General features: G+C 53.6%; 1 protein-coding gene across 1 annotated transcript in view; it reads right to left on the bottom strand.

Moving 5' to 3' along the window:
- Positions 1–23,971, bottom strand: part of TENM3 (teneurin transmembrane protein 3) — a 571,505-nt gene that overhangs the window by 3,460 nt on the left and 544,074 nt on the right. Inside the window, exons 25-29 of the mRNA XM_081084077.1 lie at positions 13,912–14,087; positions 12,032–12,267; positions 8,167–8,463; positions 3,138–4,749; positions 579–709 (exon numbers count right to left, since the gene is read on the bottom strand). Of these exons, the coding sequence (XP_080940203.1) occupies positions 579–709; positions 3,138–4,749; positions 8,167–8,463; positions 12,032–12,267; positions 13,912–14,087 (2,452 nt within the window). The remainder of the gene's footprint in view (positions 1–578; positions 710–3,137; positions 4,750–8,166; positions 8,464–12,031; positions 12,268–13,911; positions 14,088–23,971) is intronic.

Here is a 23,971-nt window from a genome sequence, read left to right as displayed (position 1 = left end):
GGCATTTTCTGAAATGGCAGCTTTGACTTTGCCATTTTCCATTTCTCCCCCCCCCCTTTTATTTCTCAGAACCGTTACAGGCCTCCTGATATGTTATTGCCAGGAAAATCTATAAACACCGAGTTGTAGGGGGAGCCTTGCGTTTTATTTTTTATTTTTAATCGTCTCCCATGAAACACGGTTGCTATTCTTTAAAAGGTGACCTTTGTGGCATTGTTTGTGGGCTGCTAATTTGGAGTAGGGATCGCCTGCCCTCCTGTTTCCTGTGTCTTTGCCTTCAGGTCCCAGGGGCCATAAATGTGCTTTCACGGGCTTCTCTGGAGGAACCCTGCAGTTTATTACCTTTTGCTAATGTCTTCCTACGTTTTTATTAGCATCACTAAAAACAGATTTAAGCCCGTTTCATGGGCCCCCAGTTTACTGAGCAGAAATGTTGTTTTTTTCTTCCCTCAGCGAGTCAAAAAATTAGAAACTGATTTTGGTCCAGGTTTCACAAGCACAGTGTGACTGAACACGGGCGCACAGGACACGCGTAAGCCATTTACCACCCTTCCCTAGCTTCGCTTTTCGGGTCTTACCGGGACATCGTCCCACTGCTGACTCTTCACCAGTTCGTAGGAAGGCTCCGTCAGGTCAAACTTGGGGACGGGGAACCCAGGGATCGCGTTGTGCAGGTGGAAGCCAAAGGTCACCAGCCAGCTGTTAACATCTGGGAGGAGGATGTTGCAAAGGACAGGGGTTAGCGTTTATGCTGTGCTTTCAGAATCTGAAACTCTTACCTGAGAGAAAGGCCCGGATTCACAAAGAACAACCAGGGAAAGAGCACACGTGTACCGTGACCCCACAATTCAAAACCAGCTCCCCACTTTCGGACGCGAAGACAATCACCCCAGCAAGGGCCGTAGGAAATGCGGAGTCACAGACACGCACTGGGACAGACGTGCGCCGGCTGCTGCCTGTGTTGGTAATCGGGCCGAAACCAGGCAGGAACAGGGCGCAGCAGCGGGGAGAGCCAGGGTTGTTGGAAACAGATGGAATGTGTAGTGTGGTCAGCAAAGGCTGGTCTTGAAGACAAGCTGTGTGTCACTGTCTTTCAAAAGGCACGGCCCAAGGATATGCAGCTGCCCGCAACCCATTTTCTAGGAATAAAAGCCCTAAGTTGAGAGAGTGGAAAACAACAGTAGATGCTTCATCAGAGACGAATGCGGAAAGCTGGCCCGGGGCGCAGCACTGCTGCTCACCCTCAGCTAGGCCTTCAGAGGCGTACTCTGCACAGTGGAAATACACTTTTTTGGGAGAAAACCTGGAAACCTTTCAGATGGTTTTTTAAAATATTTGCCTGTGACTCTGAAAGCCAGTAAGCTCTGAAGAAGGCGTCTCTTCTCTTGGGAGGTTATGCTCTTGCAGAAGTGCTCAGCGGGCGTGCGGCTCTGGGATTCTGCTTGGGTGTCAATGATTCTATATGTTAAGCTGGGAAGTGGGAAATTACATTTCACCTAATAGAGTTTATGCCAGCCCATCTCTCTTTTGATGTTTTTAAGAAAATGCTGCCTTGGCATTCTGCAGTCCACATTGCTAGGAGCGGAGGAAATCGGGAGTGTGGCGTCCCTGCCTTCCAGTCAGCCCCTGTCAGCACCTCGCAAAGAGCCCGGGGTTAACTGCCCGTCACCATGATGGAGTCGCTTGCTTCCTATCTCCTTCTCTAGGGCACCAACTCTCACCCCATTGCCAGGTAGGCCGGCTCCTTGTCCAGGTATCATATGGCTCTAAAGTCATTCTCCCTCTTCTAAATGGGAGGTGGGGTGGTGGGAGAGATAAACCCCAAGTTCATCATGTAGGGCAGAAAGTGATATCTATCTATCTTTCTATCGATCATCTATCTTGTATTTAGAGAAAAATCCCTTCTCATGATTGGTGGAGTATTGGAGGTAAGGACTCTCCTACTTACAACCAATGTCTGTGTAACAGAACCAGAGGGTCTTAAGTGTTGAAAAGCATTGCCAACGTAATGGGACATGGCTGTGGAGGTCGCCTGAAGAGCCCTGAGGGAGGGCACCAGGAGAGCGTGGCTGAATTCGGACACGGAGTGAAGGGGCTTTCAGCGTGTTCACAAGGCCGAGAGCTACGGACAGCGTTGGGAATGCGGGGAAAGCAGGAGGCAGATGGAGAGTGAACAGGCGGCAGCGTTTGGAGAGCCGTCCTGAGAACTGAGAAAACGGACATCTCAGTACACCGGAAATGCCGAGCAAGAAAACGACAGCCTGAAGGAGCATCTATCTACCACAAGCAAAGGCAACACAGAAAACCCCCAAACGAAACCACAAAGCAGGGAACCTTAACTGTGGAGTGCAGCTCAGGAATGAAAGGTGGAGGCAGAGGATTCAGGGTCCTTGGAGTGGAGGAGGAGTGAGGAAGTCAGCTATGTAAGGGAACTGGGCGTGCTTGCTGGGTCCCTGTCTCTGTTTCCTGGTGGCAGAAGTGGGATCTGATGCTTTCAATTGCATCACGCACCAAACTTGGGAAGATCTTAAATCTGTGCCCTGAAGATCAGTGTATCTATTAGTAGTCCCAGGACTGTACCACATGGTAATGAAGATGGTAGTATAAGGGGACAGGAGTGAGGACAGACACAGTGTCCCCTGGCTAAGCAACTGATGGGAGAATTGGTTCCTCTGTTGTCCTGAGGTGATGGCGGTGGACAGTTAGTTCAACTCTTCCCAGGGTTGGGATGTTGAGCCACACTGTGCTGTATTTCACACCCATCCTTTCCACTAGAATGGACACGACTTGTCTACAAAGCCACACAGCTGGTAGGAGAGGGGGAGGGACTGGAACCCCGAGTTCCATGGTGTCTGCATCTCCAGGTCACTTCCCTTCAGTGACTGGATTCCATGTCATTTCAGAATATTGTGGCCTTGGGTATTGGCAGGCAGAACAGAAGTAACAAACTATGTCTCGGTTTCCCTTTTTGGTTTCTCTATGGTTCCACAGAGAAATAAATACATTTAAGAGGCAAGGCATTTGGTTTTGCACGAGTAAAGTACAAAGTTAAAAAGAAAGCAACTCCAATTATTTTGTGTATTAACCCAAGGATTAAAGTAATTCCGTACCCGGCAAGGAAGTAAGATGATGCTCACCTGTGATGTAGTCTTTCACATCATGGATTTTGCTGGCAGGATTGTTATTCCTGAACATGTACAGGTTGAAAGGAGCCGGGTCCCTCCCGATTCTCCTCCAGATTTCTATGTCAGGCGTCGTCCACCGTCCTGCCAAAATGTCGTAATCCCTTTCTCCGAAGTGGATCAGTTTTGTGAGTGGGTCATACAGGCCACCGTGAAACCCAATGACCAGCTGGAAGTCAATATTGGAGTCAAAGTAGATTTCGCCGTAGGCGGTGTACTGGATCTGCTTGAGCATGAGCCCGTTGCTACTGAAAACAGCCAGCGGCGTCCCGGTGTTGTCCGAGGCGATGTAGAACTCATCCCCGCTGCTGATTTCCATGGCAAACAGATGTCCCTGGAGATCGTAGTAGAGGGAGGTGATCTCTGAGCTCGAGTGGTTGTAGACGTGCGTGATCCTCGTGGGGTAGATGAGGTCGGCGTAGAAAAACTGCAGGTGCTGTCCCAGGCTGGTTTTGCTGGAAACGCGCCTTCCCAGGCCGTCGTACCGATAGATGACGGTCCAGCCGCTGCCTTTGCTGTACACCCGCGTGAGGAGCCCCTTGGAGCTGTACTCGAAGATCTCCGTGCCTCTCTGCCGCAGGAAACCGTCCTCGTCCAGCCGGTACTGGACGTCCCCCAGGCGGGTGATCCTGTCTCGCAGGTCGTAGCGGAGCGGGGTCAAGCGCGCGCTGTTGCTGGGGTTCAGCAAGTGGAGGTTCCCGTTCAGGTCGTAGTTGTAGCGCCACATGATCTTCTCGTTGAGATACACGGTCTGCAGCTGGCCGTCCACGTCGTACTCGTAGGCGTACTTGGTGGTGTTGGCGAAGGGCCCGATTTTGATCTCTCTCTTGGTGACCCGACCCATGTTGTCGTACTGGATGGTGATCCAGTACATGAGGGACCGGAAGATCTCGTACTGAATCTCCTTGATGCGGCCGTGGGCGTCGAAGTGCTTCGTGTATGTCATCACGGCCGTGGAGATGATCTGGTTGATGTCGTAGTAGATGACGCCGAACTTCCCAAACTGCTCGACTTTGCCGGAAATGTCGTCGAACTGGTAGAGGTCGATGGGCAGCGGCGTCTCGTTGATGACCCCCTGCATGCTGGTCACGCGGAAGCTGTTGTCGTAGCTGTAGTCGAAGCGCGCGTTGACCATCCCGTCCTCGCTGAAGCGGAAGATCTGCCTGTCGATGAGGGGGCCGATCTGCCGGTAGCGGATGGTGCAGATGAAGCCGTCGCTCTGCAGGTTCACCGTCTTCAGGACGCCCGCCGCCTCGTCGTAGGTGAAGCTCACCCGCGTGCTGTCGTACAGGATCTCCGCGAGCCGGGTCTGCCTGCGGTACTTGAACAGGACCCGCCGGCTGGTGCCCAGGAAGGCCGTCTGCAGCAGCAGCCCCTCCTCGTTGTAGTCGGTGATGACGGAGGCGTTGCTCTCGGGCGGGTTGTAGATGTTGCGGTAGTAGCCGATGGAGCGGATGGTCTGCATGGTGTGGCGCGCCACGCTGGGCATGGTGATGGCCGACAGCCGGTCCCACAGGTCGTATTCGAAGATGTACTGGCGCTGGCTGTGCAGCAGGAGCACCATGGACTGCAACGAGAGGACACACCGTTAGGCGGCGCTGTGAACGGGGAAGCGGAAGCAAGGCTTAGCGAGCGCGGACACGCGGAAACAGGCCACCTGGGAAAATGATTTTTTTAAAAAGTATATATTTTTATTGATTTCAGAGAGGAAGGGAGAGGGAGAGAGATGAAAACATCGATGAGAGGGAATCACCGATCGGCTGCCTTCTGTACGCCCCCCATTGGGGTCGACGCTCAACCACTGAGCTACGCCGGCCGGGCTGATTTTCATTTTAATTGAGTTACCCTTGACCTTGCAGGTTGCTAAGGATTCTCTGTCTACTTTGCTTGGATGCTTAATCGTGAGGGGGCGGGGGGTTCTGCAATCAGCGGCTCAAGATTCATAGTGTGCCCCGTGTCAGGACGCACGCTTCCTCCCCAGGCATGCCCACTGAGCGGCAGGCTGTCGATGGGCCTGGGTAAATCGGGATGCAGGCCTGGGCCCAGCTGCCTCGAAGACACCATTTCCAGGTGCAAACAGCATCTGGGAAAGGCAGTGCTGTCCACCATGAGCAGTTAATTCAGGAGGGCGGCTCCCCCCTCATTTGACTGAAGAGCCACTCAAATCATGTTTCAATTTCCAGTGGATGTGGGGGCGGAGCAACATCTTCAGAATATCGTTTTATGAAGAAGAGACATAAAATGAGTCCCAAGTGGATAATGTGTCCGTAAAGCATCGGCGTCAGCAAACATTGCTAGTGTAAGCACATGGCGAGTGAGGGCTACCAACTCTCTTCACAGAAACACGACCCGGATGTGGGTTTTGCTTGTTTGTCTGCAGACTCTTGCGTGGCATCTGCAGCCGCAATGCCATCTACATGTTGAAGTCACCTCTTGGGCGTGCCCATCTCTCCCGGACCTCAGGGGCCATGGAAGGTTTCTGGGCTACACACTGCTTCGGTGTTAAATTACGAAGTGAATAAATGTAACCCTAAACATTAGCTTTGCTTATTTAGCAGGTATCTGCAGGAAGACAAAAGGCACGCATCTGCTGGGCCAGCAGGCGTTGGCTGGATAAGTGACGCGTGATCGTCACACCGCAGGGCGGCTCTTCCCCCAGGAAGCCTCCTCACACCCCTGAGACCAGCAGCAAGGCTGCGGAGCCGGAGGTGCCGAGGGGGCCGCCCCCGGGGCGCCTGCTGTGCGGTGGGGGGAGGAGGGGAGACACTAAGATGAACAATCCCTGCCCACTATCCCTTGCGTCTCTCTACTGCCCACCACCTCCAGCAGCAGCTGTGTGCCCAGCCTCTGTAGCACCTCCGTGGGCAGGTCCGGGGGTCCTTTGTCCACAGGCTGAGCCGTCCATGTCGCGAGCGTGGTTCCGATGGTTTGCATTCCTCGGGGCGCTCAGACTGTTGCGCCGGAATCAGTGCGTAGTTTTACGGTCCCTCAGAATCACCTCGGACGGCACGTGGCGGAATGTTCCTTGTTTTGCTCTGATGCAGGCTTGGCTGAGTGTGCCCATCCTGGCAGGAAATGGAGCCGGTCTGGGCGGACGTGAGGGACTTTGGAGAGATGCTGAGCAAGTCCCCGCTGGCTTCCTGACGCCCGCGATGGTCACGGTGACCTTGGTGACGCTGCTGTCATGGCCCGTGACGTGCTCTCAGGCTGCCCGTCCGCGTTCCCGTCACCTCGTGATCACTCATCAGGGTTGGGGTTTGGACACTCGTGTCCCTGGAACTCTGTCCCGTGTCTGATGGGAAGGGTGTTCCTGGATGAAGCCACGTCCTCTTCCAGGTTCCCCAGGGAGATGTCTCGGGCGGGCGGGTGGGGGTGAAATGCTTCAGGGTCAGGATTTGTTCCTGGCAGGCGGGTGTGTCGGGAGCTTACTCTGTGGTTTCCCAACAGCCAACCAATAGCCTGACTGCGTGCAGGGGGGTGGCTGGTGTGGAGGGAAGCCCTCATCTCGGGGCACAGACCCCCGTCTTGGGGGCCAGTCTCCTCTAAGGAGAGCACATGGGGGTTTTGCCAGAGGCGAGGTTGGCAGGCAGGGCCCTCGCTGGAGCGTCCTGGGTTGGGGGGCTGCCTGAAGCAGCAGCATCCGACCGTGAACGGTGGCCCTGCAGCTGGTTCTCAGGGGGGCCAGACTTGGACAGGGTGGCTGCAGGGCAGGGGTGGGGTTGAGGGGGCTGCAGGGCAGGGGTGGGGTTGAGGGGGCTGCAGGGCAGGGGTGAGGTTGAGACTGAGGGGCCATGCAGAGCACCCCTGGTGACAAGAGTGTGTGAGGCGCACAACAATGATGCGGACATGAGCTGGCAGCCCGCGTTACTCCGTGAGAAGGAGCCAGCGTGGAGGCCGGAGCTGCTGGGCGCTGAGTCCGTAGCTCAGGCCGCCGTGTGGTGGTGGGCGCCGTGTGGTGGAGAGGCCTCAGGACTCACACCCAGTCGTTTCCCGGGCTGGTGCTCACTGCCCAGGAAGGAGGCACCCCAAGGACATGCTCTTTGGGGGGCGTGTTTCTTGAGAGAGGAATTCCAGGAGACAGTCCTCTCCTCCTTCCTCTTCTGCCCCCGCCCTCGGGCCCATCAGTGCCCCAACCGCGTGCTGCCTGGCTCTGCATGTGGAACTTGGACTCTGTTGTGGGGCCGTCCCTTTGCTCCTGGTGCTGAGGGAGGGGGCCAGCCTGAGCCAGGTGCTGGCCTTCTACATGGGGAGGGGAGGAGCGAGGCACACGGGTGGGGATGGGGTGGCTGAAAGGCGGCTTCCTGAAGAGCAGCCTTGGGCGACCGATGCGTGAACAGTGCGTACAAGGGCCTCTGCGCTCTCTGTGGCCAGGTCGACGCCCGCCGGCGGCAGCGCAGGCCCGGCAGCGGCAGCTTTCACCGTGCGGACGGCGGGCTCTCAAACCACAGACCCAGCTGGGAGGTTATGCACCGACGACTTACACACCCAGCGTCTCATCCGTGGAGTGGTCCATGTACACGCCTGGCAGGGGGACAGTGTTCCGTGTCCGTTTACAGCCCAAATCACTTAAAAGGGCCTCAGCGAGGGGGACCAGCTCAGGAGGAAGAGCTCGGCTCACGCAGATGCATCGCTGCTGTGCAGCTGAGACACACACAGCGATGCTGAGGGTGGCACATGGGGCTCAGGCACCGTCCCTGTCCCCTTGTCCTTGTGCTCTGGGAGGTGGCTGAAAAGGACTATCACTGCCTCCCCAGCTGTCTTTAAAAAATGCTTTTATTGATTTCAGAGAGGAAGGGAGAGGCAGAAACATCAACGATGAGCGAGAATCATGGATGGGCTGCCTCCTGCACGCCCCACACCGGGGACCCACCGCACAACCCAGGCACGTGCCCTGACCGGGACTGGAACCGTGACCCCCTGGTTCATGGGCTGACGCGCAACCCCTGGGCCGCACGGGGTTTGGACTGGGAGGGCGCACGCCTACCTTTTCCAGGTACGTGTAACTCCACGTTTTACCGTCCGCGAAGACCCGCGACACGATGCGGCCCTGCCCGTCGTAGTCCACCTTCTCGCTGGTGGTGCCCCGCTGGATGCTGGCGATCTGCCCCGTGGACGAGTAGGTGACGTTGACAGCCATCAGCTTGCTGCTCGGCAGCCAGAGCGTCGGGTGCCCCGACGTGTCGTAGGCGATCCTCAGCAGGAACTTGCGGTGGTCGTCGTAGATCTTCTCCGTCTTTGTGGTCCGATCGAAGTCGACGGAAAGGAGGTTCCTGCCGTTGACCTGTGAGAACACCAACCGGACGACACGATAAATCACGCGGATCCAGTTCCCGCCCCTGGTCACCCTTCAGCGTCCCCACCGTGGCTTAAACACCATTTATGGTGATTGATTCTCTTTGTCAGTAAATTAATTTCGCAACTTCTCGGGTACGAGTGCAAGGCGGCAGATTAACTGCTCCTCTAAAAGGTTTCATTAAGCAGAAAGACAGCCTGGCGTTTGTTCAAAACCCTTTCAATTAAACTTTGTAAACTCGAGCAACCGATAAGAACAGCACCAAAACGCGTTTGCTTTAGAGCTGGTTCAGATGATGCGAAGATGGGAAATACATCGCTGCAGACGGCGCCCGGCCCCCCCCATGGGCACCGGGAGGGAACTGCTCATGGGTTAATCGTGGCCGCACGAAATGCAAGTGGTGAGCAGGACTGTCGCCCTCTGCGGAGCAGTTGCGTGGAAGCTGGAACCCACATTACCATAAATTATTAATGAGCAGAGACAGCAGGAGGCTACAAACACGAGCATTGCTTTTGGCCAAATGCTGAAATGTCACCACTTTGCCGAATGCCTTTTCCTTGGATGCCATCTGGTTGACTGGCAGGGACTTCAGATCCTCTGCTCTCCCGCCCACCCGGTCCGACGTTTGTGATTCGTTTACGAGTCTCGCACCACGTTGCTGGGAGAGGGTCTTTGTGGCCCCAGGCCACGGCCACAATCTTTGACCACGTGCGGTTGTTACCGTCGGTGACCCATGGTGCACCCAAACCAGCCAGCGTCGCAGCCGCTCGGTTACGTGGCCTCGGTTACGTGGCCTCGGTTACGTGGCCTCGGTTACGTGGCCTCAGTAAGTTCTACCTCACAACGGCCCACAGTGTTCGCAGCCTGGGGCCCCGCAGGGGGAGCCCGGGACCTCCGCTCTTAGGTCTGCGGTGTGGCCTGGCGGCTGGTACCTAACGAAGTCTTGTTGACTGTTCGGATTGTTAAAAATTAGATGGGGAGATCTTAATTTCCCACGGCCATGTCCTAGCTCGGACCTTCAAAACGGAGCGCACAGTCCCTTCCTCCCCAGAGTGAGGAGGGTCTCCGTATAGAATCAGAGAACCAGCGACTTAAGGTCGGATTTCCTCTCCTTCCCCCTGCTCTTCCTAATTTCCTTTTATGTCTGAAAAAGGAGTGTTAATAAAATACAAAAAAAGGATAACATATACACAGCTCGTCACAAAGAACAGCCGCAGCATATGCTCGGGGATTGGCCTGCTCTGCCCGCTCCTGGCACCTTCCTAACCTGCGACCGGAACAGCCCCTTCCGTCCCCGTGCTGCCTGGTCTGAGAGCCCGCATCCGCGGACAGGGTGGGATTCTCCGGCGGGGGGGGGGGGGGGGGGGGTTAGGAACACACGACCAGGCCTCTGCTGACAGCGTACTTGCCCCGAGCCCCACGTGATTCTCTCACGTAACAACGGTGGGGACAGAGGCAGGGAGGGAACATTTCATTCATGCACAATACAGCTCTGTCGTGTCTGCTTCATGAGGGAGCACCTGGGTAATATGTTACTCGGGTCATGCTATAGACAGCCAGGCCACCCATAAGGCCATGAGGCTGACGGATGTTATGATTTCCCCAGAAGGCTAGTGATTAGTAAAAAGTGGAGCCCGGTCTAGAACCGTGGGTTCTGAATTCCAGGTGGGGCTGTGTCTTTGGGGTGCAGACTGGGGAGCATGCGTGGGAGCAGTGCCCTTGCGTGTCTGATGAAGGCAGTCCTGTGCCCGAGACTGTGTGTGTGTAATCTGCCTGCTTTAGCGACAGTGAGTAGGAGACAGCCTGGAGCTGCCTTCTGGTTTGCAATGGCCCCAGGAAGCAGGTCCTGGGGAGAAGCAGAGAGGGGTGCAGGCAGAGGGGGTGCAGGCAGAGGGGTACAGGCAGAGGGGGTGCAGGCAGAGAGGGGTGCAGGCAGAGGGGTGCAGGCAGAGGGGGTGCAGGCAGAGGGGGTGCAGGCAGAGGGGGTGCAGGCAGAGGGGTGCAGGCAGAGGGGGTGCAGGCAGAGGGGTGCAGGCAGAGAGGGGTGCAGGCAGAGGGGGTGCAGGCAGAGGGGTGCAGGCAGAGAGGGGTGCAGGCAGAGGGGGTGCAGGCAGAGGGGGTGCAGGCAGAGGGGTGCAGGCAGAGAGGGGTGCAGGCAGAGGGGGTGCAGGCAGAGGGGGTGCAGGCAGAGGGGTGCAGGCAGAGAGGGGTGCAGGCAGAGGGGGTGCAGGCAGAGGGGTACAGGCAGAGAGGGGTGCAGGCAGAGGGGTGCAGGCAGAGGGGGGTGCAGGCAGCCACTGAGGCCAGGCTCCCCGGAAGGAAAGGCGGCAGCTGGAGTCGACTGTGGCAACAGGCCAAGCCCCTCGCCCCTCGCCAAGTGACCTGGGGCAAGTCCGAGCCCGCTTTCTCGCCCATCCATCACGTCACCTCCTCCTGGCATCCACTGCTCTCCCTTCTCACTCCTCTCCCTGAACCGCCCTCCCTCGCCTCCCCTGCCTGCCTTCTGATGAGGGACGGAGCGCAGGCATCAGGGCTCGCACAGCCCGGGTGCGGGTGGGGTGGGAGCACGTGGCACTGGTGCCTGAAGGCCTGGATTCAGTCCCAAACACCGGCCTTGCTACTGAAGCGGAATCAGAACATGACCCGTCAGTGGCATGCAGACCGTATTTGACCCATCGGTCCCTTTTTCACTTCATTTTTATTTCTTGGAAACAGAGACTGGTTGTAGTCAGTAGCTGTCTCCCCCTCACCCCCCACCTGCCCCCTCGCGAAGGCTTGTCAAGGTAATTCATGTTGGATTGTGATAATAATTTAACCATTTTTGGTGCAGAAAACATGGACATTTTAATGGTGTGTTCTGTTCTCTCTCTTTGATTTTAAGTACTTTTGTTTAATGGCGCGGCAAGTGATTTTAGGAATAGTTACCTAGTTATCTGATAACTAAAACCTGTTTACTAATAGAAAGAATGGGTCAGGCTCAGTTTGCAGGGGTCTGACGGTGGTTTTCTTGTCACCTGTGTTTTAGTACCGAGTCTATGTTGTCTTAGATTAAGCACTAAATAGGTGTCCTACGTCACCCCGTGCTTCCGAGATATACACGGCTCGGTGTGGAATGGTCACGCAGAGAACACTGCAAAGGTCAGGGTCAGCAGCAGAGTCAGAAAGGCCATTACATTCCTCTTACACGTTCCACAAGTCAGTGGCGAGGAGGCAGGTGCTAGGTCTGACGCTGATGCTCCTCCATGTGCCCAAGCTGTACTTTAAAAAATTGAGAATATAAAGAACGAGCCCACCTTCCACCGGCCAGCCCACCTTTCCATGCCCGTCTTTATGATCTGGAAAACTTTCAATAGCGAAGCCCTTTCTTAATGAGCCCCATCCCCACATCAGGAAGCCACCACCCCGAGTGGGTGAAGGACAAGCTAAGATTTAAAGATGGCGTTAGTACAAGAAGAACCCGTTGACACCAGGGCTGCTGGAGGCCGTGCGACATGCATGCTCCTGATTTCCCAGGAAGAACCATTTTTGGTCCTAGATTCTGCTCTCCGACACTCACCCTGAGCTTCCGGCCAAAGACGTTGACTTTTCCCTGGGCCTGCTCCTTCCGGAACCTCCACTCCACCAGGTTCTGGCCGTTCTCCCCAGGAAGGGTCATGTTCCTCTTGGCCATGGTTGGGTTGGCCGTGCCGGCCAGCACGTGCGGCTCCGTCTGGTAGTGGGAGTCGAGGCCGCTGGCGTAGATGATCCGCAGGGAGCCGTCGTAGCCGATCTGGTAGCTGTTTCTCAGCTGGTCTGCGGGACAAGCAGCAGAGAGCGTCAGCCACCGGCGTGGATTAGACCCTCGGCCGGAGACGCCGCGAGAAGTGACACCGATTTCTAAACTGTTGACCGAACTGCATTTGTAAGAAAATAAAAACGCTTAAGGACGTCCGCTTAGGAAACAGTAAGACAACTCTGATTTCTGGCATTTCACGCCGCACCGGGTGTGGCCGACCATGAGAGAACGTGGGGGTTTACAGGCCTTCTCTGCTACCGAGGGGCTCCTTTTCCTCATCTGCCTGACGGACTAAATGAGGGTCGTGCAGTGAGCGTTCTGCAAAGAGCCAAGGATGTGCTCCTCCGGAGGCTGGTGTCACCTCCAGCGTCTAGGGGACTCTCCTCCCCAGTCCCTGTATTTTTTTACCAAAGGACGCTGAAAAGATTTAATAGCTATACCTTCTCTACCCCAAGTAGAAGGCGACAGTTTGCCTGAAATGGACGTTGAAAGAAGAGACTCATCTTACATTCGGTACCAAAGACATTTCGTATTGGAAGCTACTGCTTCAGCTTAAGATGCTCGCATAACACGGATGATCTGGAGAATGAATGAACTCGAGCAATACTAACTTCAGATGACTGTGCAGAATACCTGACAGAATTAGCAACAAACAACAACAACAAAATGAGCTGAAGAAGTTTAGCTCAGAGCTAGCGATTCCTAAGGGCTACGCCCTCACAACTTTGCATCGTAAAGGACTCTGGTGGGAGGTCCCGTCATGGAGACGTTGGACACAGATGCCTACGAAGCGAAGAGCTCCAAGTGCAGACATTACATACGGGCGTGTTTGGAACTGGGATAGAATCTCCAGTGACCACACCACAGGGGCATTCAGACACCGTGCCCCGGATTCAGGAAGGGCCGTGTCCCCAACACGGGACGCCCGGCGGTGAGGGTGACGGGCTCAGGACACCAGGACGGTGACCCAGGGAGGGTCTGATGATACATGTGAAGCGTGGGAATACATCGTTTTATTAAACGGGAATGGATGGTTTCCAGGTTACCACAGTGTTTTCTGTATGATGTAACTTCATAATATAGCGTGCCCCCAAAACTGAATACACACTTTAACAGCTGGTAACTCACTTCATTTTCACTCCTTTTCAGGTTTAACTGATCTGAAATAATGGGTGAAGCCAGACTAAGCTTTGAACAAAGAAAATGTACCCTAAAGAGCCACTAGACTTTTTTTTTTTAATGGGGATACATGAAAGATAAAGTTTACGGTGCAAAACAGGCAACAGGCAACACACAAAATGATTCTTGATGTTTCTGATTCCATCGCTTTGCGTTATCAGCAGTATCTGGACCAGAACAGGCATCAGTTTGAAAACAGGCATTGATAAAAATATTTGTTCCTTTTTGTAGATTCCTGTACATTTTGAAAATGAACTGTATGTTAATAAACAGTGACTTTATAACCAATGTATACGTTTTTTGGGGACATCCTGTATATACATATAACTCAACAACCATTACGTGTAGACATGAGGCTGTTTCCTCCCCATCTCTGGAGGTTTCCATGTTCCCCTCCCCTGTTCCGGTTCACCTGAGACAACGAGGTGGCCACACTCTCTCTGGGGGCCGGGCCTATGTTTAAATGGTGCTTTCGTGTTTACCTTGAACCATGGTGTAGAAAGAGTCGATGGAGGACAGATTGGAAGTGATGCTGACATCCTCGTCTCGGCTGGACGACTCCAGGTCCACGGTGATGGCCCTGTCCATGTCGCCATGGAGGTTGGTGACCACTCCCGTCGGGAAGGTGACGTTTGTCAGGCGACCTTCGCTGTCGTAGCTGAATACAAAGGCAGGGGCTCGGTGTTAAATGGGCAACGGGGGTCCTATAAGTGTAACGTGCGGCTCCGTCAGCTGCACAAATTGGGAAGAATATTTGTCTTCGTGCAAGAGCGGTGCAGACGGAGGACTTCAAACACACTTTGAAGTCACCAAAGCCTGTTTGACACGGAAACCCTCCCCGGTGAGCGCGAGTCAACAGCACAGCTCTCCCTCCCAGCGCATCCGCCTTTGAAGTGTGACCAAGACCTGCCTGCACATCCAATTTGCTGTTTCAAAGGGAACATGTTTGCTGATGTTAAATTCCCAAGCATTCCTCCCCGTTTCCCACAAAGTAGACTTACTGCGCAGTCCTACCAGTTGTGAAAGATTTATTAACGTCTGCTCTACATGGCAGTGCAACCCGAATACATATACAACTTTGTGAAATAGTGTGTCTACATGCATGTATGTACTTGTGTATTTAAACATACTCCTTGAGTGTCCTGAGACATCTTTAACAAACTAATCAGATAAAAGTCGATTAAAGACTTTCTTATTTCTCAGGGATTGACATGTTTTATCATGGTAAACTGGGGCGTAAGTGTTGGGTGGGATAGTGAGACTCTATCTTGTCCACAGTGAGATGGTAGGAATGGGAGGCATTTTGAACAATCATCCTATATAATAAAAACCCTAATATGCAAATCAACTGAACGGCAGAATGACTGGCCACTATGATAGGCATTGACCACCAGGGGGCAGATGCTCAATGCACGAGCTACCCCCTGGTGGTCAGTGCACTTCCACAGGGGGAGTGCCACTCAGCCAGAAGCCGAGCTCATGGCTGGCAAGTGCAGCGGTGGTGGCGGGAGCCTCTCCCGCCTCTGAGGCAGTGCTACGGACCCCTTGGGGGCTCCCTCAGGGAGTGGGCCTAAGCTGGCAGTCAGACATCCCCCGAGGGGTTCCGGACTGTGAGAGGATAGGCCAGGCTGAGGGTCCCCCACCCCCAGTGCACAAATTTCATGCACCGGGCCTCTAGTTTATTATATTTACTGAAATGAGGTATAGTGTTTCCTGACACTTAATGATTACATGTGTTTTCATTATATTTTACTTTTTATACTTTTATTACTTTTTAAGTATATAATATCAGAGGCACTTTTAAATGTTAAGATACATTTTATTTATTTTTTAAAAATATACCTTTGTTGATTTCAGAGAGGAAGGGAGAGGGAGAGAGAGAGAAACATCAATGATGAGAGAGAATCACTGATTGGCTGCCTCCTGCCCACCCCCCACTGGGGATGGAGCCTGCAATCCAGGCATGTGCCCTGGTCAAGAATCGAACTGTGAACTCCTTGTACATAGGTCAATGCTCAACCACTGAACAACACCGGCTGGGCCTTAAGATACAGTTTAAATAGCTGTCTCATAATCATAAATATGTATTACAGATGCACTTCACTAAAGAAATGATTTTTTTGGTGACTTTTCCATTTGTGGTAGCATCAGAGAACATTTCAAAAATGACAATGTGGTTTGAAGAAAAAAAATGCGAATTATGGCTGAAAAAGTAGGGACTTCCTTGGGACAACCATACACTTAAGATTGGGTTTCAGCTGGGTACTAAGGCTGCTTCATTAATCAAAGGTCTAAGCCAGTGGTCGGCAAACTCATTAGTCAACAGAGCCAAATATCAACAGTACTTCTTCAAAATAGACTCGCCCAGGCCGAAAACCGACTTCTGCGCATGGGCCACGAAGTTTCAATCGCACTGTACGTGCGCGCCCGCACGTGGTATTTTGTCGAAGAGCCACACTCAAGGGGCCAAAGAGCCGCATGTGGCTCGTGAGCCGCAGTTTGCCGACCACGGGTCTCAGTGAACTGGAGACTCTGACCAAGCCCTACCCAGGGTCAGCCCAGATGTGGGCCACGTAGAGAGAGCACCTTAATAGTGACAGGCAGGGGAGAGAGTGTGGAGGGCATCTGAATCATAGGTGTGAGTATGGGCAACAAGGGGCAAGGGCTACAGAAGTACCTACACGATATTCTGTTCTAACAGGACAGAGAGCTTTTAAAGTGTAAAAAACTCGCTTTGAGAGCTTGGTTAATAACTAGGCAAAGGTTCTAGGTCAGGAGAGTAGAGAGGACAGAGTCACGGTGGGGCTGGGTGAGGAGGCGGAGGGAGAGCACGGGGTCTGCTCAGCCCCCCGATCGCTGATCCCAGTGCCCCCGTGGGCGGTCTCAGATCACGGCTGGACTGACATGTTCTGACAGTTGGCCATGCTGCTCAGCCAGCGGCAGGGCCTGGCCTGGGAAGAGAGCAGCGCGAGGGAGAAGCGAAGAGAACGAAAATGCGCCATTAAGTGCAACCACTGTTTGGACCCATAAAAGGCAGAGCTGAGATAGGAAGGGAGACCGCCCCGCCCCCCGCCCGCATGCTGGAGCCCAGCCCCGTGTACCGCTGTCCCTGCTTGGAGAAATGACCGCTCTTGAAGACACAAACACACGCAGGCCTATTTACACAGAATCACTGATAACACCAGCCTGCGGGGAAATCTTACCCTGGACGTATTCTTGTACCATGTGACGTTCTCACAGCATAGCGTGGAAACGCCGTGTTGTGAAGAAAGAGCATCCTTTTGAATCTCCTATGGAGCATGTATTCACATTGCATTCTCCCTCCTTCCGTTTCCAGACGGCAGTGAGCACAGGCTGTGGCCAGGCGAGTTGGTCAGCCTCTGGCTGCATCTCACGCTGGGCCATCCCTGGAACCTGCACGCCTGGGCCCATTATCCTTGTGCCAACCACGGGCTTGGTTCCCAGGGAGCTCCAGCTTTCCTCAGGCGATGCCACCTGCCAACGCTCTGCCCACTCACCTGCCCCCTTTAACCCTCGGGCTGGTGTACGTTTTCCGGCTCCATTCAATCTAACGCGCGGGAACATCCCGTCTCCCACAGAGAGCATCTCCCAGCCACTGCCTCGACTCTTCACGGCTCACCCCTGTGCCATGTCCCGTGGCAGGGAAGCCGGGCACATGCATGGAACAGGGTGCTGGCACGCAGACACTAACCTACCAGCCCTGGCTCTCTGGGAAAGAAAAACAAGTCCCGCTTGCGGGCGGTGCAGTTGGTGACCCGGCTGAGCGGGGTCTTCGTGGCCTGGTGGGTCTGGCCGGGCAGTTCTGAGTTGGCCCTGGAGGAGCGGCCGAGTGTCCATGAAGGCACCCATGGGGCTCAAGTGCACACACAGGCGGGCCAGGCGGGCGGCTTCTCACTGGGCGCACAGGGCGGGCGAGGTACTGTGGACACAACGCACACGTGGAGTCGGATGGGAGGGGAGTCACGCAGGAAAACTGCGCTACTGAAAACGAGGGCCACGTGGGCTCGGGGCGCACGGAGAGATGCCACCACGCCGAGCAGCGAGGGAGGCCCACCTCAGCTGGGACCTCGCCCAGCCTGGACCGAGACGCGGGATTTAGGCAGAGAAGGCAGGTCGGCATTCTCCGGCCACGGCCACGGCCACAGCCACAGCAGGTGAGGGGTGGAGGAGCATGGAAGGCAGCGAGGTCAGGAGTGGACAGCCTGGCTGACGCGGAGGGTCCTCTTAGGATCCCTTCTGTGGTAGAGGGAGGCCCCGGCGGGTTTCAAGGGGAGGGGGGTGGGGAAAGGCATGGGAGCTGAGGAGCGTAGTAAAGGAGGAAGCGGGACGTGAGGAGCTGATGATGGCAGCATGCACAGAGCCGGGGGCGAGGGGCCGGGTCAGGCGGAGCGTGCCTCTCAGACCTGACAATTTTCCTTGCCAAGAAAGAAAGTCAGCGACCAACATGGGTGTTTTAAATGGAAACGATCACTGGTTTTCTCCAGGGTTTCCTGAAGAAAGGTCCGGCACACAGATCGAAGCTAGGAGGGACCCGACTTCAGGGTGAGCGATCTTTCCGAGGAACAGGTGAAACTTGATAATAAAACTCCCATCATTATTTTGCTTCATTTTAGTGGGGACCAGCGACAGCTGCCCACCAGGTCAGCACCCACGTCCAGAGAAATGAAAGCAAGGTGCACGTGGCCATGCAAGGTACCAGGGGACTTGGGAATAGGGAGTGAGTGAAGGAGTCAAGGGCGACTTTCGGGGACTTTGAGAATGCCAGGTGACCCTTCCTCACCCGGACAAAAACAGACACACAACACCCAGCAAGCGGCCAACTGTCCTCTGAAATACGGGGGGGCCATGGGGACCGAGGGAGGCCTCCCCCCAAACCTACGCCTGTGGACATACTCCCCACTTCCCTGCACTCCTGGCTGTCCTCACTGCAGCCGGCCTTGGGGTGAACAGCCCTGACCGGCCTTTGTTTCTCTCTGAGTGCATCTCTTTCTCTCTGAGTGCATCTCTTTCATTCGAGTTGGGACTTCACAATGCGACAGGCCCCAGGGAACTGGAAGAGAACATCAGCTTCCTGCTCTCCTTCTATTCATGGGCCCAAGCCTCCGGGCTTCTAATTGACGACCCAGCACATCCTCTCCCACTGGATGCCCCCTCCCAGAGGCCTGGCTGGGAAAGGGCTCGCTCCCCAGGCCTCAGGGCCTCCGTTCATTCATGTGTTCACTCATGGGATGTCCTTGTCTGATGTTTATCTATCTGTTGTCTCTAATTTTGTTGCGTTTTTGCCTAGCCTTGCTGTTCTAGCCTTTGTGGGATACTCTAAACTCTCTTTTCAAGTCTCCTAAGCAGGGGGGGATTACGGACAAATGCCCCAGAGATGGGGCTTCAGCCATTCTCTGTGGAAAATGATGTAATCCTCCGGGCGGGACATTCTCTCTCTCCCCTCACAGATACGGAGTTCCCGATCCTTCCCTTTGTCTTCATCACGTCTCTCACGTCTTCCCACCCCCACAGCTGCCCTCGATTTAAAGCAGGTCTGGCCTCTCCCGTCATCACGGGAACGCCAGGTGACACTCCTCCGTGAAATATCCGCAGTGGCCCTTCCACTGGGAGAAGATCGGCGGACTCAGACTGTGACCCACCCGTGTCAGCAGACGATGGATCCCGCACATTTAACATAGCAGGATGACCTATTGTCTTGAGTGCTTCCCTGGGAATAAAATCCTTTGATCTCCTTTGATCAAATGTTTTTTAAAATTAATCTTCTGTTTTTGAGAAAAAACCCGTGAAGATCAGAGCAGGGATCGAGAGAAGCCAGTGAACCCGAGACGAGAACGGGAGGTGGAGGATGGGCCCCAGCCCTGGCGCCGAGGGCCAGCCTCTGATGCAGCCCGACACTGAACGGGTCTGTCTGAAAAACGGGGCAGGTTTTTGTACGGATGCTGTAGTCTTGGCAGTGCCCCGCGCCTGCACCTTTCTTCTCTTCTCTGTGGAAGAGCGATGAGAGCCTGCCCAGTGTGTGTGTGATCACCGAATGGTTTCTCAGCAACACGCCTGTTCTGAGAAGGCAGGACAGCGCAGGGGCTGCTGGGCATATTCTAGGGTCCTCGGGTTGGGGTCATGTTCCTCTGTGTCTTTCCCACCCCAGCACCAGCCTGCCCGGAGAGCTGCTTAGTCGGGTACATCCGTCTTCCTGCACCTTGACCCAAAGCGAGGACCCCCACCCCCAAAGACCTACCTAACCTGGGGCCCCTCTCACACAGAGCGATAATCTTTTCTTCCATCTATTGGAGTCCCTTAGGTTCAAATTTCCTTCAGTTTAACAGCCAGCAAAATCCAGAAAAGTCCCCTCCATCTTGCCATCTGTTAGGCAATGCTTTTTCTGCAATGCTAACGTGTAACAGCCTCTCGTCTGCCATTCTGAAGTAGACACACTCACTAAGCCATCATAACAACAACGCACGTGTCGATCACACCTTGATCCTCATTCCTGATGAAGGACTCGCACCAATAGCCAAGTCAGAACAGAATCCCATATAAATGCGGGGGTGGGGGGGGTGGGGGCGGGGTTGGGGTCCTAAGAGCAGTCGTGGGACTTGTAATCCGAATACCAGCAGAATTTACACGTGAGCATCCAGCTATGAGTCTGAGATTCGCGTAGCCTAACAATGACCTCGCAGACAAATCGTAACTTCTTTGAATTCTGCAGCAGAGCTGTCTGCAGGGAATCCTCAAAAACAAGGCTCCGTTTAGAATAAACAAACTGCTTCCATCAAGTTAACCAGAGTGACCCACCGACTCCCAGATCATGGGCTCATCTGGTACTCAGCTGACTGCTACCTATGTTCTACCAAAAGTGACAGGGAAAATGCAAAATAGTGCCGGGAGCCGGTCCATCCTTGCTGTTTCAAGGGACCTGGCATATATAGCATACTGTTCTTAATATGTTTGCTCCCCTTAGCGCTGTGTGTTTTAACCAAGGTCACCTCTCCGAGAAAGGTTGTTTCCCCAGGTAGGAATTTTTCCCTGAAGTTAGGGAGGGAATAAAACCCCTCAACTAAGTGCCAGGCGGGTAATTAATCACTTTAACTATGAACAATCATGCTTAAGCTACATAATCTTTACTCCCTGGAATGGAGATAAGAAACGCCCTAACCTTTGTAATAGAGATTGATAGGATTGAATCAACTGGTATAAATACAGATGTAATAAGACAGCAAGACACAGAACTTAGGAGACAGAAAGAAGACAGCACCTACACAGAACCTACAGACAGAAGAACTTCGCTGGAGAGAACATGGCAAAAGATCCTGGACTGAACCTGACTACAGAAATTGGCAAGAGAACCTGACTAGAACCTGGTGACTGAACCTGGCTGGAGAACCTGGACAGAACCTGGCTGGAGAACCTAGCGAGGGAACATGGCTACAGAACCTGGCTGGAGAATCTGGAGAACCTGGCTGGAGAACCTAGCAAGAGAACATGGACACAGAACCTGGCTGGAGATCCTAGCCAGAACTTCGCTGGAGATCCAGACCAGAACTTGGCAGGAGACCCTGACAAGAGAACCCGGCTATGATGATCAACTGAACGCTGCCTCCATGTCATTCCTTCTTCGCCGACTCCGTCCACACCTTTGGGGACCCCTGGACCCGCTGGGGTTGGACCCCGGCAAAATAGGACAGTATTTTATGCGATTTTCATCTCCAGGGCTAAGAGGAGCTCAATGAGAAAGGGTCAGGGTCCCATGGGAGGCAGGGAAAGGTGGTTAACACCTGCTTCGGTTGCACGTCTCTCAGAGGACTTGCCGATGGGCCAAATTCCCGCCAGCACTTGGCTCCATAAACCAGAGAGGGCAGAAGCCTGCAGTTCAAGCCTCTACTCTCTTTTTCAAACACCCCAGACTAGTGGTCGGCAAACTCATTAATCAACAGAGCCAAATATCAACAGTACCACGATTGAAATTTCTTTTAAGAGTCAAATTTTTTAAACTTAAACTATATAGGTAGGTACACTGTTATGAACTTAATTAGGGTGCTCCTAAGGCTTAGGAAGAGCCACACTCAAGGGGCCAAAGAGCCCCATGTGACTCAAGAGCTGCAGTTTGCCAACCACGGCTCTAGACAACAGGAGTTCAGGACCACAGTCAAGGACAGAGCCTTCCTCCTCCCGTCGGGCCCAGCCCTTTCTCAGAGCATTGAGCCTAATGAGAGATGGTTACAGATATGACATATTTTTTTCAAAATTGAATAAAAAAGGGACCCAGTGTCCCTTCCTTACATGACCACATCAGGGACAAATGCCGCAGGGACGAAGCCCGGCTGTGAAATCCAGAGGCCTGGAGAAAAGGCATCCACGTCAGGACATTCGGAATTAGCTCCCTTTGGGGGTGGGAAGATTCTGGGCTGGCCACCATTATGAGGAGGGTCATAACGATCATCTATAAGTCATTAACATATTGTTTATGGACCGAGGATGGTTGACATGAGCAGGACACATCTTACTTGTTTAGATAAGTCGTGGGCAAGTCTTGACATGTAGACTTACCAGGCAGCGGATGGCAAGGGACATTTTTGCTCCAAAAAAATCTGTAAAACAGAACTATGCATGCCCTCATCTTCCTGATTTATTACAAGGGGCCCTGAATGTGCATAGGACAAACTCATCTTTCTCTCTCGTCTTCCTCTCTGTCCCCTGGCCTGTGTCTGTCATACACAGAGTCCCACAGGGAAACGGCTGTGCGGGGAGAGCAAGGAGGCACGGGGTGTGTGTGTGTCTCCCAGTACGTCAGAGAGGCTTACATAGAAAAGCAGGGAGCCCACTTGGACAGAGAACCCTAATTTATTATGAATTGCCACCACAAGCACTGGCATCGTATAAAAAATATGAGGTTTGACAGAAAGGCAATACGCCTAAATATTTCAGCAAAGGAAACGTGGTAATTTGAGAAATGATGCTTCTTTTGAAACAAGCCTTGACAGGGGCCTAAGAAAAGTTGAGGAGAAACGCCAGAATCACAGATTTTTTAGCGTAGGAAGAGATCTTTAATGATTAGGACATCTTTCCTTTTACAGGCGAGGGCACGGCATTTTGGGGAGGGGCTGGGACTTGCCCACAGTCACCCTGTTAGGGGTAACTGACCAATCGGGGCAGGACCTCAGGATCTCAGGTCCCCGTGTGGTCCAGGCTGCCTGCGCTGCCTCTCGGGAGAGAGACCAAAAAGAGAGCAGTGGGGGAGGAGGGCGCTGTGAACAGTGTGGATGGCCGTCCCAGTTGTCTCATTTCCTTCATGGCCTCCCCCGACCCTGGGAGGGAGTTCAAGAAAGAACAGTGTCCACCCTGTGCTGTCCTGCAGCCCCCAGACCTTCTGAAACCCTCCCAGGATCCTGGAACCTCGGCGAGGGGCCGGGGAGGTGGGGCGACCAGGAGCAGGGCTGCCGGACTTGCTCTGATCGTGAGGTCACAGGAGGGAGTCAGCGATGCTGACCGTCTCTGGAAAATCTCCAACTGTCCATCTTCAGTTCCATGATGTTCAGAGAAAACAATAAAAAGTTCCCTTCCACCGGCTGTCAGTGTGTCCATTTCCTGCTTTGTTATCAAACGACTAGAGGCCCAGCCCGCAAAATTGCATGGGACCCAGACCCCTCAATGCACCTCCTGGTGACCGACCGGTCGTTTGGTCGCTGCGGCGTCACAGTCACTGGCTTTTTATAATACAGATCCTTTACGATGGCGGCGTGTGTTACTCAGTCTTAGGGGAGCCGTGTGGTGGTCTCTGAGGGAACCGTGACTTGTTAGTCTAAAGAGGGAGTCAAACTCTTTTGGCAACTGCACGGCTCACTCTTGCACCGCCATGGAGCCGTTCTGCACACCTACAGCCATCACCTGCTACCCGGGACCCAGGGCAAGAGTTAGTGCAGCCCCGTGACCGCTGCCGCCCGCAAAGTACACTAAAGGTACCCGAGGGATTTGGTAACTTACTGTGCGCTGAGATAGACGGACACAACCTGACGAATCTGTTCCTTTTTTTTTTTTTTTGAATAATCTTAGTAACATACGATTTCCTCATTTCCCTTCCCGCTTTGACACCAGCACAGAACACATTATTTCTCAAAACTGGACTGCAGAAGAAAACTGTCTTAAGTCAGGTGTTAATAACAGCATCACCCCGGTCGTGTTCAGGCTGTTGTCTGAAACGGACAGCAGCCCTTGAATCAGCTGCATACACATTTTTTTTAACTGATGTTCCTGGGATTACACATTCTGGTTAAACACTTAAAGCAAAAATTATTTGTTACTGTTAGTGGATCCAGCTTAAAAACATATAGCTATTAAACAAAATAGCAGAAATGGGAGTCAACCACAGCATTTCCCGTGCTTTTAAGTAATTTGCTGATAAAAAAATCTCTCAAATATAATTTTGGATGCCCGGAATGTGTTCTTCCATGAAGACAGGGAAAAAAGGGGGGAGGCCATAAAGGAGGTGGGCCGGGCGCCATATCTCAGTCAGAATCGATCAAACGG

The sequence above is a fragment of the Myotis nattereri genome (assembly GCF_964212035.1).
Source record: "Myotis nattereri genome assembly, chromosome: 2".
NCBI classification, from domain to species: domain Eukaryota; kingdom Metazoa; phylum Chordata; class Mammalia; order Chiroptera; family Vespertilionidae; genus Myotis; species Myotis nattereri.
Note: the sequence above shows the minus strand (reverse complement) of the source record. Positions and strands in the feature narration are given on the sequence as shown.